Source organism: Mytilus edulis, chromosome 8 (genome assembly GCF_963676685.1).
Source record: "Mytilus edulis chromosome 8, xbMytEdul2.2, whole genome shotgun sequence".
Lineage (NCBI taxonomy): Eukaryota > Metazoa > Mollusca > Bivalvia > Mytilida > Mytilidae > Mytilus > Mytilus edulis.
The window spans coordinates 73,540,145-73,560,365 of NC_092351.1; the positions used below are offsets into that span (position 1 = coordinate 73,540,145).

A 20,221-nucleotide genomic window follows, 5' to 3' on the forward strand; every position below is an offset into this window, starting at 1 on the left:
GTTTACTTCGTCGTGTTCGTGTGATGCTAATATTAATAATAATAATCTGTATTGCCATATAAACAAATGATACATGTTTGTGACAAACTAAAACAAACAAAAACTAACATACACTCATACATATACCGGTAATAAATAATACATATATCAATTGTTGCAAGTATAAAATATAGTGACAAGTCAAAACACAAATTACAACATATCAATATACCACAAAACTTTTAACCATGGTATATATCAAGAGTCCACTGTCCTCAGTTCTATTGACTGTTTTAAAAAGAATGACATCTTGCTGCACGAGGGGCGTAAAAAGAGGCCAAGTATTTGCACAGAATCACAAATAAAAATTTCTTGCAAGATGATTTTTTTTCCGATTTCACGAAACACTGTGAATAACGAACCTTTTGCACGGCTGCGCGTGAAATAAAAATGGTACTTGAAACACGTACGTTGCACGAAAATAACCCTTTACCATCCTCTAAAACATGTATCTGTGTCTGAGTGTTCAAATACAATCTAGAAATCTTGAATCTTGTTTCCTTTGTGTAAGGGCGATAACTCCATTGACTTTTATTATATACAAACATGTAAATATTATAGAACAAGTATATGATAATAACTAAACATGTAAAATGGAACCAATGTTCTCACATCTCAACATCCGTTATGTTTTTACCTTCTAAACTATTCAAAATGTGAAAGGGACGAGTCACAGACACAATAAACTATAAAAGACCTGTAAACAAAAACAACCTAGAATTATTGTATTTTCTGTCTCTGACAATGCAATCTAACAAAATTATTACAAAATTACTGAAAAAAATCATACAAAATTATTACAAAATTACTGAAAAAAATCATACAAAATAATTATAAAAAGTAAAAAAAAAATAACAAATTAACTGACAACTAACAAACCAAAAACCAGAAACATATATGTACCTGCACATACTTAATGTATTTAAGAAATAAACAAGGCCAAAGAAATATATACAAAATATACTGAAACCAAGGATTTGTATAGATCTAGCCATGATACAAATCCTTTAAAACTGAAACGCAACCCGGCGGTGAATACATTAGCTAAATTTATTTTTTTATATATTCGAAATCTTATGCAAAAAAACCAATAGTGGTCGTAAGAACTCATGGCACAGTACACTAGATGTATGAAAAAGTAGTTCTAGCCAATCTTAAAAACATTTTTTTTTAATGTGGCGATATTTGATTTTGGGACGAATAAAGCATTGGGCGATATATAAATATTCATGGTATTTGGTCAGACCATTGAAACGGAAGTAACAAACAGCGCCATAAACTTGAAAGCGAGAAGGCCCAACTGCCTTGATTTTACAAATATTACCCTTAAAATGTCATCAAAAGACTTGACATCAGTAACTGAACAGTTGGCAAAGACCAAAGTTAATGAAACATATGAACTAAGTTTCAAAAATAAGGGACTGAAGCTAAATAGCGCTGCTGATGGTAATCATAAATAACAACAGAACAAACAAACAAAACAAAAACAAATATAAGTTATTAAGCGCATTGTGTTGACGTAGCACCCGAATGGATATACTAAGCTAAAGGAAAGTTTCATGCTTACTCATTCACTGCAATGCTACAAACTTTGGGCCTTATTATACACCTTAATATCCAGGGTTTCCCCAGTGGCAATTTTCTTTTTCGCCACCTCGTGCCAAAAGCAGGTGGCAGTTAGGTCCGCTGCTGTATGCCCTGAGGTAATCGGTGCCCTGAGGTAATCGTGGTAATGCGTCATTGATTAAATACGCACGAAAATATAGTTCTTATTTAGATAGATCTTAATACCAAATTTTAATGTGACCAAATACCAAAGATGTCAACAAACTTCCCAAATGATTTTATTATTTGTTTTCACCGATCATTCATTTCGTATGTACGTGTAGGGTGGGGATGGCTGGTAAAATTATAAACTTTTTTTTTTTTTTTTTTATAAAAGTTCAATTAATGATCTGAAGTATTCATTCATGACAGGGTTACCTGAGGTAACCCCAATTATAACAACAAATACAACCATTAAACTCAAGTCAACTGAGGTAACTTTATATATACATCACATAAACAATACAAATCTATGAAGTCCTACATTCTATTATAAAATTAAGAAATTGTGTAATTAAAATATAAATGTATACACTAGCAAAGTATGTACTAAAAATTCTTTCATAACAGGGTAACCTGCGGTAACCCAAACAATAACAGCAAATACAACCTATTTAACTCAAGTTAATTCAGATCACCTTTACATATACATCACATAAACAATATAATTTCAATGAATTCCTACATAACAAAAGAAGAAAGTGGTTTATTACAGCATAAATGCATATACTAGCAAAGTATCTACTAAGTATTTTGTTATGACAGGGTTACCTCAGGTAACCCATAAAATAGCAACAAGTATTATCCATTGATATCAAGTTAACTAAAGTCGCTTTTCCGATATGTCACATAAACAATACACATCTATGAGGCGTACATGTAAAATAAAGAAATTGTTTGATTACAACATAAATGTTTTCGCTAGCAAACCATCTAATAAGATTCTTTATAACATGGGTACCTGAGGTAACCCCAGATATAATTACAATTATAACCCACTTAACTTAACTGAAGTAAACTGAGATCACCTTTACATGTAAATCAAATAAACAATACAACTTTCATGAAGTCCTACATTTGAAATAAAGAAGTTTGTTTATTACAATAAATGTAAACACTACCAAAGTATTACGAAGTATTCATTCACGACAGGGTTACATGAGGTAATCCCAATAATTACAATAAATACAACCTATTCAACTCAAGTTAACTCAGGTTACATTTATATAGACCTCGCATACACAATACAAATCTATGAAGTCCTACATTTTAGATTAAGAAATTGTGTCATTACAGCATAAATGCATATACCAACAAATTATCTACGAAGTATTCTTTCATAACAGGGATACCTCATGTTATTTCAAAGATAACAACAAATATAATCCATTCAAATTAAGTTGACTAAAGTCGCTTTTCCTGAATATCATATAAACAATACTTATCTATGAAGTCCAAAATGATAAAGTAAATGGTTTATTAGAAGTTAAATGTATACTCTGGAAAACTATCTACGACGTATTTTTACGTGACAGGGTTACCTCAGATAACCAAAACAATCACAACAAAGATAACCCATCTAACTCAAGTTCACTCAGGTTACCTTTAAATACATATACATCACATAAACAATACAAATCTATGAAGTCCTACATTTCAAATTAAAAAATTGTGGAATAACAATATGAATGTATACACTAGCAAAGTATCAACTTAGAATTCTTTCATAGCTGGGTTACCTGAGGTAACCGAAACAATAACAGCAAATACAACCTATTTAACTCAAGTTAATTCAGATCACCTTTACATATAAAATTGAGAATGGAAATGGGGAATGTGTCAAAGAGACAACAACCCGCCCAAATAAAAAACAACAGCAGAGGGTCACCAACAGGTCTTCAATGTAGCGAGATATTCCCGCACCCGGAGGCGTCCTTCAGCTGGCCCCTAAACAAATATATACTAGTCCAGTGATAATGAACGCCATACTAATTACATCACATAAACAATATAACTTCAAAGAATTCCTACATTAACAATTAAGAGGTTGGTTTATTACACCATAAATGCATATACTAGCAAAGTATCTACTAAATATTCTGTCATTCACGGTTACCTCAGGTAACTCATAAGATAGAAACAAGTATTATCCATTCATATCAAGTTAACTTAAGTCGCCTTTCCAATATATCACATAAACAATACCCATCTATGAAGTCCTTCATTTAAAATAAAGAAATTGTTTGATTGCAACATAAATGTTTACACTAGCAAACTATCTAAAAAGCATTCTTTATAACATGGGTACCTGAGGTAACCCCAGACATTATTACAAGTATAACCCACATAACTGAAGTTAACTGAGGTCACCTTCACATGTGCATCACATAAACAATACAACTTTCATGAAGTCCTACATTTAAAATAAAGAAGTTTGTTTATAACAATTAATGTAAACACTAGCAAAGTGTCTACGAAGGATTCATTCATTACAGGGTTACCTCAGGTAACCATAACAATAATAGCAAAGATAACCCATCTAACTCAAGTTAACTGAGGTCACCTATATATATATACATCACATAAACAATACAACTTTCATGAAGTCCTACATTTGAAATAAAGAAGTTTGTTTATTACAATTAATGTAAACAATAGCAAAGTATCTACTAAGAATTCATTCATTACAGGGTTACCTCAGGTAACCATAACAATAACAACAAATACAACCCATATAACTCAAGTAAACTCAGGTATCACCTTTAAATATATATAAATCACATAAACCATACAAATCTATGAAGTCCTACATTTTTGAATTAAGAAATTTTGTAATTAAAATATAAATGTATACACTTACAAAGTATATACTAAGAATTCTTTCATAGCAGGGTTACCTCAGGTAACCAATACAAAAACAACAAAAACAACCTATTTAACTCAAGTTAATTCAGATCACCTTTACATATACATCACATAAACAATATAACTTTAATGAATTCCTACATTAAAAATGAAGAAGTTGATTTATTACACCATAAATGGATATACTAGCAAAGTATCTACTAAATATTCTGTCATGACAGGTAACCTCAGGTAACCCATGAAATAGAAACAAGTATAATCCATTCATATCAAGTTAACTTAAGTCGCCTTTCAGAAATATCACATAAACAATACACATCTATGCAGTCCTACATTTAAAATAAAGAAATTGTCCGATTACAACATAACTGTTTATACTAGCAAACTATCTCAAAAGCATTCTTCATAACATGGGTACCTGAGGTAACCCCAGACATAATTACAAATATAACCCACCTAACTGAAGTTAATTGAGGTCACCTTAACATGTGCATCACATAACAATACAAGTGTCATGTAGTCCAACATTTGAAGTAAAGAAGTTTGTTTATTACAATTAATGTAAACAATAGCAAAGTATCTACAGAGAATTCATTCATTACAGGGTTACCTCAGGTAACCCAATAATAACAACAAATACAACCAATATAACTCAAGTTAACTCAGGTATCACCTTTAAAAAAATATATGTATCACATAAACAATACAAATCTATGAAGTCCTACATTTTTAAATTAAGAAATTGTGTAATTAGAATATAAATGTATACACTTACAAAGTATATACTAAGAATTCTTTCATAGCAGGGTTACCTCAGGTAAACAAATATAACCCACCTAACTGAAGTTAACTGAGGTCACCTTTACATGTGCATCACATAAACAATATAACTTTCATGAAGTCCTACATTTAAAATAAAGAAGTTTGTTTATTACAATTAATGTAAACACTAGCAAAGTGTCTACGAAGGATTCATTCATTACAGGGTTACCTTAGGTAACCATAACAATAACAACAAAGATAACCCATCTAACTCAAGTTAACTGAGGTCACCTTTAAATATATATGCATCACATAAACAATACAAATCTATGAAGTCCTACATTTCAAATTAAAAAATTGTGGAATTACAATACAAATGTATACACTAGCAAAGTATCTACTAAGAATTCTTTCATAGCAGGGTTACCTGAGGTAACCAATACAATAACAACAAAAACAACCTATTTAACTCAAGTAAAATCATATCACCTTTACATATACATCACATAAACAATATAACTTTAATGAATTCCTACATTGAAAATGAAGAAGTTGGTTTATTAGACCATAAATACATATACTAATAAAGTATCTACTAAGTATTCTGTCATGACAGGGTTACCTCAGGTAACCCCTCAAATAGTAACAAGTATTATCCATTCATATCAAGTTAACTTAAGTCGCCTTTCCTAAATATCATATAAACAATACACATCTATGAAGTTCAAATTAATAAAAAAGTAAATCGTTTATTACAACTTAAATGTATATTCTGGAAAACTATTTACAAAGTATTCTTACATGACAGGATAACCTCGGGTAACCATAACAATAACATCAAATAAAAAATACAAATCTATGAAGCCCTACATTTTTAAATTAAGAAATTGTGTGATTAAAATACAAATGTATACACTAGCATAGTATCTACTAATATTTTTTTCATAACAGGGTTACCTGAGGTAACCCAAGCAATAACAGCAATTACAACCAATTTAACTCAAGTTAATTCAGATCACCTTTACATTTACATCACATAAACAATATAACTTTAATGAATTCCTACATTAAAAATGAAGAAGTTGATTTATTACACCATAAATGGATATACTAGCAAAGTATCTACTAAATATTCTGTCATGACAGGTTACCTCAGGTAACCCATGAAATAGAAACAAGTATTATCCATTCATATCAAGTTAACTTAAGTCGCCTTTCAGAAATATCACATAAACAATACACATCTATGCAGTCCTACATTTTAAATAAAGAAATTGTCCGATTACAACATAAATGTTTACACCAGCAAACTATCTCAAAAGCATTCTTCATAACATGGGTACCTCAGGTAATCCCAGACATAATTAAAAATATAACCCACTTAACTGAAGTAAACTGAGGTCACCTTTACATGTGTATCACATAAACAATACAACTTTCATGAAGTCCTACATTTAAAATAAAGAAGTTTGTTTATTACAATTAATGTAAACACTAGCAAAGTTTCTACGAAGGATTCATTCATTACAGGGTTACCTTAGGTAACCATAACAATAACAACAAAGATAACCCATCTAACTCAAGTTCACTGAGGTCACCTTTTAATATATATACATCACATAAACAATACAAATCTATGAAGTCCTACATTTCAAATTAAACAATTGTGGAGTTACAATACAAATGTATACACTAGCAAAGTATCTTCTAAGAATTCTTTCATAGCAGGGTTACCTGAGGTAACCAATACAATAACAACAAAAACAATATATTTAACTCAAGTAAAATCATATCACCTTTACATATACATCACATAAACAATATAACTTTAATGAATTCCTACATTGAAAATGAAGAAGTTGGTTTATTAGACCATAAATACATATACTAATAAAGTATCTACTAAGTATTCTGACATGACAGGGTTACCTCAGGTAACCCATAAAATAGTAACAAGTATTGTCCATTCATATCAAGTTAACTTAAGTCGCCTTTCCTAAATATCATATAAACAATACACATCTATGAAGTTCAAATTTATAAAAAAGTAAATCGTTTATTACAACTTAAATGTATATTCTGAAAAACTATCTACAAAGTATTCTTACATGACAGGATAACCTCGGGTAACCATAACAATAACATCAAATAAAAAATACAAATCTATGAAGCCCTACATTTTTAAATTAAGAAATTGTGTGATTAAAATACAAATGTATACACTAGCATAGTATCTACTAATATTTTTTTCATAACAGGGTTACCTGAGGTAACCCAAGCAATAACAGCAATTACAACCAATTTAACTCAAGTTAATTCAGATCACCTTTACATTTACATCACATAAACAATATAACTTCAATGAATTCCTACATTGAAAATGAAGAAGTTGGTTTATTAGACCATAAAAACATATACTAATTAAGTATCTACTAAGTATTCTGTCATGACAGGGTTACCTCAGGTAACCCATAAAATAGCTACAAGTATAATCCATTTAAATCGAGTTAAGACAGATCGCATTTTCTAAATATCGCGTAAGCAATTTACTTCTGTGAAGTCCTACATGTAAAACAAAGAAATTGTTTCATTACAACATAAATGTTCACACTAACAAACTATCTAATAAGCATTCTTTCATAACAGGGGTACCTGAGGTAACCCCAAATATAATTGCAAATATAACCCACTTAACTGAAGTTATTTGAGATCACCTTTACATATATATCCCATAAACAATATAACTTCAATGACATCCTACATTTAAAATGAATAAGTTGGTTTATTACAATTAATGTAAAGACTAGCAAAGTATCTACGAAGTATTCATTCATGACAGGGTTACCTCAGGTAACCCCAACTATAACACCAAATACAACCCATTTAACTCAGGTGAACTCGTTTAACATTTACATATAATCGCATAAACAATACAAATATATGAAGTCCTACATTTTAAATTAAGAAATTGTGTAATTACAGCATAAATGCATATACCAGCAAAGTATTTACGAAGTATTCTTTCATAACAGGATTACCTCAGGTAACCCAAAAAATAACAACAAATATAATCGATTCAAATCAAATTAACATAATGTTGCAGTCTTGTTATTGACTGCTCCATAGGCTTACATGCAAAACAGCTGATCTTAGAAAAAAAAATCATGTTCATATCATGGATGTACCAAAGCGAAATGGTGATTTAATTGAAAAAGGGGGTCTTGCCACGAAGAATAAAACTTTACGCAATCCTGAAGTCAACTCATTTTTTTCTACTTTCTGTTTGCTATTTTTACTAGACCTCACCACTTCAAGTAAACATGATATCCTTCCACTTTCCCGGAATGATATCCCCAAAAGATGCAAGATTTTTTTTAAAGTCTATATTTATGTTTCCATTCACCATAAACCTATAAACAAACAGAAAAAAATGAGTTCAGAAAAAAATTCAGTCTACTAAATTATCTGTAAATCTCATTCTTGTCTATCTTTATGAATAACCTGACCATGCACAGTTGTACAGTAGTTCACTGAGGTAACCTGACCATGCACACGAGTACAATGTTTCCCTGAGGTAACCTGACCATGCACAGTTGTACAGTGGTTCCCTAAGGTAACCTGACCATGCACAGTAGAACAACGGTTCCCTGAGGAGACTTGAACATGCACAATAGTACAATGGTTCCCTGAGGTTACCTGACAATGCCCAGTTGTGTAGTGGTTACCTGTTGTAACATGACCATGCACAGTGGTACAATGATTCCCCGAGGTTACCTACCATGCACAGTAGTACAATGGTTCACTTAAGTAACCTGACCATACACAGTACAATGGTTCCCTGCATATTAGTATAACGGTTCCCTGGGGTTACCTGACCATGCCCAGTTGTACAGTGGTTCCCTGAGGTAACATGACCATGCACGGTAGTACAATGATTTCCTGAGGTTACCTGACAATGCCCAGTTGTGTAGTGGTTACCTGTTGTAACATGACCATGCACAGTGGTACAATGATTCCCTGGGGTTACCTACCATGCACAGTAGTACAATGGTTCACTTAAGTAACCTGACCATACACAGTACAATGGTTCCCTACATATTAGTATAACGGTTCCCTGGGGTTACCTGACCATGCCCAGTTGTACAGTGGTTCCCTGAGGTAACATGACCATGCACGGTAGTACAGAGGTTCCTTGTATTAACATGACCATGCACAGTAGTACAATGATTTCCTAAGATAACATGGCCATACATAGAAGTACAATGGTTCCCTGAGGTAACCTGACCATGCACAGTAGTACAATGGTTCCCTGAGGTAACCTGACCATGCACAGTAGTACAATGGTTCCCTGAGGTAACCTGATCATGAACAGTAGTTCAATGGTTCCCTGAGGTAACTTTAAAATACACAGCAGTACAATGATTCCCTGAAGGACCATGCCCATGCACAGTAGAACAATGATTCCCTGAGGAGACTTGACCATGCACAATAGTACAAAGGTTCCCTGCACAGTAGTACAATGCTTTCCTGAGGTTTTCTGACCATGCCCAGTTGTACAGTGGTTCCTTGAGGTAACATGATCATGCACAGTAGTACAGTGGTTCCTTGTAGTAACATGACCATGCACAGTAGTACAATGATTTCCTAAGGTAACATGGCCATACATAGAAGTACAATGGTTCCCTGAGGTAACCTGACCATGCACAGTAGTAAAATGGTTCCCTGAGGTAACCTGACCATGCACAGTAGTACAATGGTTCCCTGAGATAAATTTACCATGCACAGTAGTGCAATGGTTCCCAGAGGTAACCTAGCAATGCACAGTAGTACAAGGTATTCCTGAGGTAACCTGACCATGCATAGTTGAACAGTGGTTCCCTGAGTAACCTGACAATGCATAGTTGAACAGTGGTTCCCTGAGTAACCTGACAATGCATAGTATTACAATGGTTTTCTGAGGTAACCTAACCATGCACAGTAGTACAATGGTTCCCTGCGGTTACATGACAATGCACAGTAGTACAATAGTTCCCTAAGGTTAAATAACCATGCACAGTAGAACAATGGTTGAACAGTGGTTCCCTGAGGTAACATGACAATGCACAGTAGTACAATGGTTCCCTGGGGTAACCTGACCATGCACAGTAGTACTGTGGTTCCCTGAGGTAACATGACCATGAACAGTAGTACAATGGTTCCCTGAGGAAACCTGATCATGCACAGAAGCACAATGGTTCCATCGGTAACTTGACCATGCACAGTAGTACAATGGTTCCCTGAGATAAACTGACCATGCACAGTAGTACAATGGTTCCCTGAGGTAACATGACCATGTACAGTAGTTCAATGGTTCCCTGAAGTAACCTGATCATGCACAGTAGTGCAAGGGTTCTCTGAAGTAACCTGACCATGCACGGTAGTGCAATGATTCCCTAATTACTTACCATGCACAGTAGTACAATTGTTCCCTGAAGTAACCTGACCATGCAGAGAAGTACAATGATTCCCTGAGGTTACCTATCATGCACAGTAGTACGATGGTTCCCTGAAGAAACCTGACCATGCACAGTAGTGCAATGGTTCCCTGAGGTAACCTGACCATGCACAGTAGTATAATGATTCCTTGAGGTAAACTCACAATACACAACAGTACAATGGTTCCCTGAGGTACCATGACCATGCACAGTAGAACAACGTTTCCCTGAGGAGACTTGAACATGCACAATAGTACAATGGTTCCCTGAGGTTACCTGACAATGCTCAGTTGTGTAGTGGTTACCTGTTGTAACATGACCATGCACAGTAGTACAATGATTCTCTGAGGTTACCTACCATGCACAGTAGTACAATGGTTCACTTAAGTAACCTGACCATACACAGTACAAGTTCCCTGCATATTAGTATAACGGTTCCCTGGGGTTACCTGACCATGCCCAGTTGTACAGTGATTCCCTGAGGTAACATGACCATGCACAGTAGTACAATGGTTCCCTGAGGTAACCTGACCATGCACAGTAGTACAATGGTTCCCTGAGGTAACCTGATCATGAACAGTAGTTCAATGGTTCCCTGAGGTAACTTTAAAATACACAGCAGTACAATGATTCCCTGAAGGACCATGCCCATGCACAGTAGAACAATGATTCCCTGAGGAGACTTGACCATGCACAATAGTACAAAGGTTCCCTGCACAGTAGTACAATGCTTTCCTGAAGTTTTCTGACCATGCCCAGTTGTACAGTGGTTCCTTGAGGTAACATGATCATGCACAGTAGTACAGTAACATGGCCATACATAGAAGAACAATGGTTCCCTGAGGTAACCTGACCATGCACAGTAGTAAAATGGTTCCCTGAGGTAACCTGACCATGCACAGTAGTACAATGGTTCCCTGAGATAAACTTACCATGCACAGTAGTACAATGGTTCCCTGAGGTAACCTAGCAATGCACAGTAGTACAATTTATTCCTGAGGTAACCTGACCATGCATAGTTGAACAGTGGTTCCCTGAGTAACCTGACAATGCATAGTTGAACAGTGGTTCCCTGAGTAACCTGACAATGCATAGTATTACAATGGTTTCCTTAGGTAACCTAACCATGCACAGTAGTACAATGGTTCCCTGAGGTTACATGACAATGCACAGTAGTACAATAGTTACCTGAGGTGAAATAACCATGCACAGTAGAACAATGGTTTCCTGAGGAAACCTGACAATGCAGAGTAGTACAATGATTCCCTGAGGTACCTTACCATGCACAGTTGTAGAATGGTTCCCTGAGGTAACCTGACCATGCACAGTAGTAGAGTGGTTCCCTGAGGAGACATGACAATGCACAGAAGTACAATGGTTCTCTGAGGTAACCTGGCAATGCACAGTAGTACAATGGTTCCCTGAAGTAACCTGACCATGTCAATAGTACAATGGTTCCCTGGGGAAACCTGACCATGCACAGTAGTACAAAGGTTCCCTGAGGTAACATGACAATGCACAGTAGTACAATGGTTCCCTGAGATAACCTGACCATGCACAGTAGTAAAATGGTTCCCTGAGGTAACCTTACCATGCACAGTAGTACAATGGTTCCCTGAGATAAACTTACCAGGCACAGTAGTACAATGGTTCCCTGAGGTAACCTAGCAATGCACAGTAGTACAATTTATTCCTGAGGTAACCTGACCATGCATAGTTGAACAGTGGTTCCCTGAGTAACCTGACAATGCATAGTTGAACAGTGGTTCCCTGAGTAACCTGACAATGCATAGTATTACAATGGTTTCCTTAGGTAACCTAACTATGCACAGTAGTACAATGGTTCCCTGAGGTTACATGACAATGCACAGTAGTACAATAGTTACCTGAGGTGAAATAACCATGCACAGTAGAACAATGGTTTCCTGAGGAAACCTGACAATGCAGAGTAGTACAATGATTCCCTGAGGTACCTTACCATGCACAGTTGTAGAATGGTTCCCTGAGGTAACCTGACCATGCACAGTAGTAGAGTGGTTCCCTGAGGAGACATGACAATGCACAGAAGTACAATGGTTCTCTGAGGTAACCTGGCAATGCACAGTAGTACAATGGTTCCCTGAAGTAACCTGACCATGTCAATAGTACAATGGTTCCCTGGGGAAACCTGACCATGCACAGTAGTACAAAGGTTCCCTGAGGTAACATGACAATGCACAGTAATACAATGGTTCCCTGAGGTAACCTGACCATACACAGTAGTCCAGTGGTTCCCTGAGGTAACCTGACCATGCACAGTAGTGCAATGGTTCCCTCGGTAACATGACCATGCACAGTAGTACAATGGATCCCTGAGGTAACCAGACCATGCACAGTAGAACAATGGTTCCTTGAAGTGACCCGATCATGCACAGTAGTACCATGGTTCCCTGAGGTAACCTTACCATGCACAGTAGTACAATGGTTCCCTGAGGTAACCTGGTCATGTATAGTAATTTACATATGACCTGAGGTAACCTTGTCATGTACAGTAATTTACAGATGACCTGAGGTAACCTGGTCATATACAGTAATTTACAGATGACCTGAGGTAGCCTGTCCGTGAAAAAAAAAGAACATAGATGTAATCTGTACTGACTAAGCTGACGAAGGGAGTTATGAACATTCAATTGTGGTAACCTGAGGTTTGTAGAAAATTAGCGTTTTGCAAAGTTTATCTGTGGTAACATGCAGCTGGTACAATGACCATGAAGTTGTGACCTTAGGTAATCTCACCATATTCTAACATACAGAGGTATTCTAAGGTTACATATTTATATACAGTAGTTAAGAAATGACATTAGTTAACATGTGCACTTGGCCATGTATAGAAATGCAGAAGTGCCCTGAGAAAAACTAAAAAAATAGTGTTTTGTAAAGTTTATACAAAGTGTGATAATACGAGTATGTGCAGTAATACAGAGTAACCTCACCATGTATAGCAATACAGAGGTAATATTAGGTAACTCACAATGTTCAATCATACAGAGGTGACCTGAGGTAACCTCACCATGTGAGCAATCATAGATATGATCTGAGATACAGGAAATACACAGTAATTTAGAGATGACCTAAGGTTATCAGAACATGTACAAAAGTCCACTGGAGAAGTGAGGTTTTTCCTTGAAAATATCCAACATCTCTCAAATAAGATTGATTAAGACAATTAACATTTTAAAAAAGCAGTTATATACTATATAACCCGTGCTTGTAACTACGTTACTTTCAGAGTAATGTCAAATGAAAAAAAAAATTAGATTACTGTTCGTACTGCAATGTTTCTCTTTTTTAATACTGGTAAATAAAATCCTTACAGTGTGTACTGGCTGGTCATCATCGTGTATGATACGATTTTGATACTCATACACAGCTAATGAATATTATGCATGAATATAGATAAGATCAGCACGTGTAGCCATAGACTGAGAGTTGTAGATTTGTAGTGTAAATATATAGATGCCGTTTATAGAATACAAAATTAGATCAGAAACATAGTTATTAAAATTGAGAAAGGAAATGGTGAATATGTCAAAGCGACAACCACCCGACCATAGAGCAGACAACAGCCGAAGGCAACCAAAGGGTCTCCAATGTAGCGAGAATTCCCGCAGTTGTGGGTGTCCTTCAGCTGGCCCCTAAAAATATGCATAATAGTTCAGTGATAATGGACGTCATACTAAACTCCGAATTATACACAAGAAACAAAAATTTAAAATCATACAAGCCTAACAAAGGCCAGAGGCTCATGACTTGGGACATGCGCAAAATTGCGGCGGGGTTAAACATGTTTATGAGATATCAACCCTCCCCCTATACATCTAGCCAGTGTAGAAAAGTAAAAGCATAACAATACGCACATTATAATTCAGTTCAAGAGAAGTCCGAGTCCGATGTCAAAAGATGTAACAAAAGAAAATAAATAAAATGACAAAAGTACATAAATAACAACAGACTACTAGCAGTTAAATTACATATCAGCTCCAGACCTCAGTTAAACTGATTGAAAGATTCTGTGTTCATCATATGAATATCAGGCACAATCCCTCCCGTTAGGGGTTTAGTATCATACTATCATAAAATATTTGAGAAGAACATAACCCGTGTCATGCCAACAACTGTTTTTTAGAAATAGATGTGTTTAGTTCCGATTCGAAGATTCTATCAGTGAATCAATATTAAAGCCAAAATATGCAATCTTTAATGACCTGACAACAGTTTCGTAACTATATCCATTTTTAATAAGTCTATTTAAAGGTTTTGTTAGTTTCTGAGGAGAATACTGACATTTTTGTTCTTTATATAGAATACTTCCATAAAAAATTGGATGTGAAATACCTGAACGTATAAGATGTCTGCATGTTGAGTTATATTTACGAATTATTTCCTTATACCGATGATAAAATTTAGTAAATGTTTTGACCAGTTTGTGATATCGAAAACCCTGGTGTAATAAGTTTTTAGTAATACATAAATTTCTCTCGCTAAAATCTAATACGTTGTTACATACACGAGAGAATCGTACAAGTTGAGATATAAAAACACCATAAGATGATGACAAGGGAACGTCACCATCTACAAATGGATAATTAACAATAGGAAATGAAAAAAACATCTCTCTTATCAACAATTTTTGTATTAATCTTCCCGTTTATGATATAGATATCAAGATCGAGGAAAGGGCAGTGGTCATTGTTATCATTAGCTTTAATTAAAGTAAGTTCTACAGGATAAATTTCTTTAGTATACATACGGAAGTCGTTATTATTGAGAGCCAATACATCATCCAAATATCTAAAAGTATTGTTAAATTTTTGTATCAAATATTGTTTTGATGGGTCTTAGCTAATTTAAGTCATAAATTGTAACTCATAACAATACAAAAACAGGTCCGCAATAATTGGTTCACAGTTAGTCCCCATTGGAATTCCAATAACTTGACGATATACGGAATCTCTAAAGCGAACAAAAATGTTATCAAATAAAAATTCAAGCGCATAAATAGTATCAAAGCATGTCCAATTGACATAGTTCATTTGTTTATTGCTACTAAAAAATGATCGCAAAGAGCTTGAACATATGTACTCGCATTCCAACTTTTTAAATGCCCAGTTAATTAGGGATGTGAATTCTTTCTTAATAAGAATATGAGGCAAAGTGGTATATAGGGTAGAAAAATCAAAACTTTGAACAGATTTAAAATCACCAATATATGCATGCAATTTATCAAGTACTTCTAACGAGTTTTTGACACTCCAAAAGTAATTAATTCCACTATTTTCAAAGGCCTTATTTGAACAATTTATTATCAGGTTTTTTATTGTACCAAGTGTACTAGTAAGTAAAACAGACAATTTAGTAGTTGAACAATGGACAGTGGCGGGTCCAGGGGTGTTCTGGGTATATGAACTCTTTTTTTGGAGATCAATGCATTTGAATGGAAACATATAGTTGGAACCCCCTCCTTGTGTCCTGGATTAGGAACCCACCTTTTTGAAATGGATGGATCCGCCACTGCCCCTCATGCAGTCGGACAAGATGGACTAATTTTCAATAACCTATCTATTAAATGTTATCATTTTCTACTTATGTTACTTTAAAAGAAGTAACCAAAATCAATATATGCGTAATCTGTCCATATGTTAGTGTTATATATTATTAACTATTTTAAAGCCAATCGAGTAAAATACGGATCTATAAATGTATGCTTTGCTTAAATGATAAAGATTTATGATTATTTATACTTTGATATAATTGATGGAATACTTTTCACATATCGATTGTTTGTACAACTTTTATAAGAAAAAAAAACGTATGTGCCTGCCCCAAGTCAGGAGCCTGTAATTTAGTGGTTGTCGTTTGTTTACTAGTATGTGCTACATATTTGTTTTTGTTCATTTGTTTTATATAATCAAGGCCGTTAGTTTTCTCGTTTGAATTGGATTTCATTGTTATTTCTGAACCTTTTATAGATGACAATGCGATATGGACTTTGCTAATTGTTGAAGGCCGTACGGTGACCTACAGTTGTTAATTTCTGTGTCCTTTTGTGGACATGTTGTCTCATTAGGATTTATACCACAGCTTCTTTTTTATATGTATCATTATTGAACGCATACATATCGTTATCTAGGTTCTTCTATTTTAATTGTACATATATATATATCTACTACCCCTTTCGAATAAACAAAGAATGGTACACAAAGAAGCTTTAAATAAAATACATTTCAAATAAAGATAAAAAAAAACCAACGAAAGTGGTAATTATTTAACAATTTTGCATTAGTGTTAATGCTAATCTTACAGTGCAAGATGCATGCAGTACACTTAAATTCGAATAATGCCGTGACAGTTTATAGCGATATTTTTTGTAACAGCTCAGTGGTGGGTCCAGGGGTGTTCTGGGGATAGGAACCCTTTTTTTTTGGAGATCAATGCATTTGAATGGGAACATATAGTTGGAATCCCCTCCTTGTGTCCTGGATTGGGGACTCCCCCATTTTTAAAAAAAATGAATGGATCCGCCATTGCCCCTTATGCAGTCGAACAAGATGGACTGATTTTAATAACCTATCTATTAAATGTTATCATTTGCTACTTATGTTACTTTAAAAAAAAGTAACCAAAATCAATATATGCGTAATCTGTCCATATGTAAGTGTCATATATTACCAAACACAATGATAGTCAAAGTTTCAACAGGACATTCACGAAACTTAGGCAGCAATCATTTTATTTTCAGGGAGGGGGGGGGGGGTATGGTTGTTTTTTTTAAAGTTTGTTTCTAATTGTTCTGCCACTATATGTAATGCTAAAATTGAAATGAAAGAAAAGAAATGTTTTCGACCTGTCTCCAAAAAATATTGTCTTTCGCCGAAGGAAAAAAATCCATAGCCCCCCCCCCCCCCCCCCCCCCCCCCGAAAATCAAATGTTGGCTGCCTTAGGCATGTGTGGATAACTTTTATTCTTTAATAGTTAGTTTAAATAATTGTATATACATTTATTTACATAAATCTCTATGAAACCAGTTTTTGACAACTATTATTATAAAAGTTTAAATCGCCATTCAAAAAGTGTTTTCTATTTAATTATTTTAAGTCATTTACGTTTCACTAAATAAATATCTGTTCACGTTGCAATGATCACAAATAAACCAAATATTTGGATTTTTTCGTGAATTATTTGTCGTAACTTATTGTAAAAAATTGTATGTGTTCCTGTTTTCTCCTATTTGTCGCACATATACTGTCAGTCGAAATAGAAAGTACAATGATGTATTTTTAGTTTATTCTATTTTTAGAACATGTAATTACTACGCATATGGGCACTATTGCCACGATTACCTGAGGGCACCGATTACCTCAGGGCATACAGCAGCGGACCTAACTGCCATCTGCGTGCCAAAAATTCAATATACACATTTTCCAAACTTTCATTTTTTTATTGCTTACTTAAAACTAACATAAAAAGATTTTTCTTATACAAAAATCAGATTGCCAGGTATATATTTGACCATCTTAAAAAGAAAATGTCAAGACATTTAACTATGCAAATGATGCAGGTCAAGTTAAAATAAGTGTGTCACCCAAAAAAATTGAAAGTACTGGTACTCACTTGAAATCAATCATTATCAAAGTTATTTAAGGAAAAAGTTTATAAAGTATGAGATTTTTCTTGCATTTGAACAGCTTTTCGTAATATGTTACAACAGTTTTCTGTTTAGCATCGTCATGATCGTTATAAAAGAAAACATAGAGACATAAAATTATGCTTTAAACGCTTACATTTCAAAGTTGTTATTTAATCATTCACATGATTCAGATGACATGTGACACCTATAAATTACATCATTTCATTAAATAGTACAATCAAAACTGTATTATGTATAATGTTTTAAGCCATTGGCCCATATGGGCGTAAAGTGCTTTCAATAAAGTTTATTAATAAGTCCATTATTGCCTACAGGTATAAAATGCACTCACCTGATAATTGATTTTCTGTCAAAGTCAAAACGAGGTCAAGGTGAATTCCAAATACAGTCCGATCATGTAAATGCAGAGAAAACCGTAAAAAGTAAACAAGATGGACAAAATCAAATTTTTACATTTTTTTCGCCTAATTCTATCGCAAATACTGAATTTTAATCACCATAACTTTTATTTTTTCACAAAATGCTAAAATGGCAACGCCAGCACATTCCCAATATTACTAATTGGAAATCTTCACCACTTGACCTGAGTCTGAGAAACTGGCCCACTTGAACTACACAATTTGTAAAAGATACATATTTCCTCCTATTTATATGTCGCCTTTTTGTGCTAATGCAGAGTAGAGTAACCAACAATCAATCAATCCAATTTATCTATTTAACACTTATGCAGTCATAAACCGTTGATAGATATAAGAAGATCTGGTATGAGTGCCAATGAGACAACTCTTAATCAAACAAATTTTATAAACCATAAAAGTACTCCACATCAAATAAATCACACTTTATATTTGTAATTTTAAATGGCAAAATATATCTCCTTAATTAGAATTAAACAAGGTGATGGATAAGATTTAATTGTCAAAAGTATGATAATCAATTAACTCTTATTTTCCAGTGAAAGACATAGTTAGTGAAATTGAAAAATGCAAAACTATGACAGCCTTGAGAATGGAAGGGAATACCCTTGGTGTTGAGGCAGCAGAAGAATTGTCTAAAGCATTAGCTAAACATCCAGAATTCCAGGTAAGTCACAGAATATCTAATTAGCTAAACACCCAGAATTTCAGGTACGTCACAGAATATCTAATTAGCTAAACATCCAGGATTCCAGCATTTGTCCAGTTAGTCACAGAATATCTATTTAGCAAAACATCCAGGATTTCCGATAGAATTTCTGTTATTGTGATAATACAGTACAGGTAGGGACTTATTTTTATGGATGCCTTAATCCGTCTAGATGTCAGACTGGTCGGACAGTTGTCCCAGTGTAATAAACACCTGCTGTGCAATATCCAAGTGGAAGGTCTTAAATCAATCTGTACCAGCTTGATTAGAATTAAATTTTACCTGTACAGATATATTAGTATTTATGGAGGATAGATAAATGTAAAATATTGTTTTGTATTCAAAGAGAAAGAATTAAAATTAAAATTAAATATAAGAAATAAAATTAAAATTAAATATAAGAATAAAAATTAAAATTAAATATAATTTTATTTTTTTTATAATTTGAAAATGAAATAAAGACGATTTTTAACAATATATTGTGTTGCCAATTATTTCAATAGTTTTGTGCCAATAAACTATTTTGTATTTGTATTTGTAAACCGTAAATATTTCATCTAATTCAAAATAATAAGCCTAATAACAACCAAGACTGTTAAAAGTTAAATCATTATCAAATTGTTGAGACTTCAATCCCGTAAATTATACGAGTTTTCGTTGATG

At 34.1% G+C, this 20,221-nt stretch overlaps 1 protein-coding gene across 1 annotated transcript in view; it reads left to right on the forward strand.

Annotated features, from left to right (window-relative positions):
* The first annotated feature begins 1,279 nt into the window (after nucleotides 1-1,279).
* Nucleotides 1,280-20,221, forward strand: part of LOC139486240 (ran GTPase-activating protein 1-like) — a 50,145-nt gene continuing 31,203 nt past the window's right edge. Inside the window, exons 1-2 of the mRNA XM_071271021.1 lie at nucleotides 1,280-1,485; nucleotides 19,389-19,516. Of these exons, the coding sequence (XP_071127122.1) occupies nucleotides 1,371-1,485; nucleotides 19,389-19,516 (243 nt within the window). The 5' untranslated portion in view covers nucleotides 1,280-1,370. The remainder of the gene's footprint in view (nucleotides 1,486-19,388; nucleotides 19,517-20,221) is intronic.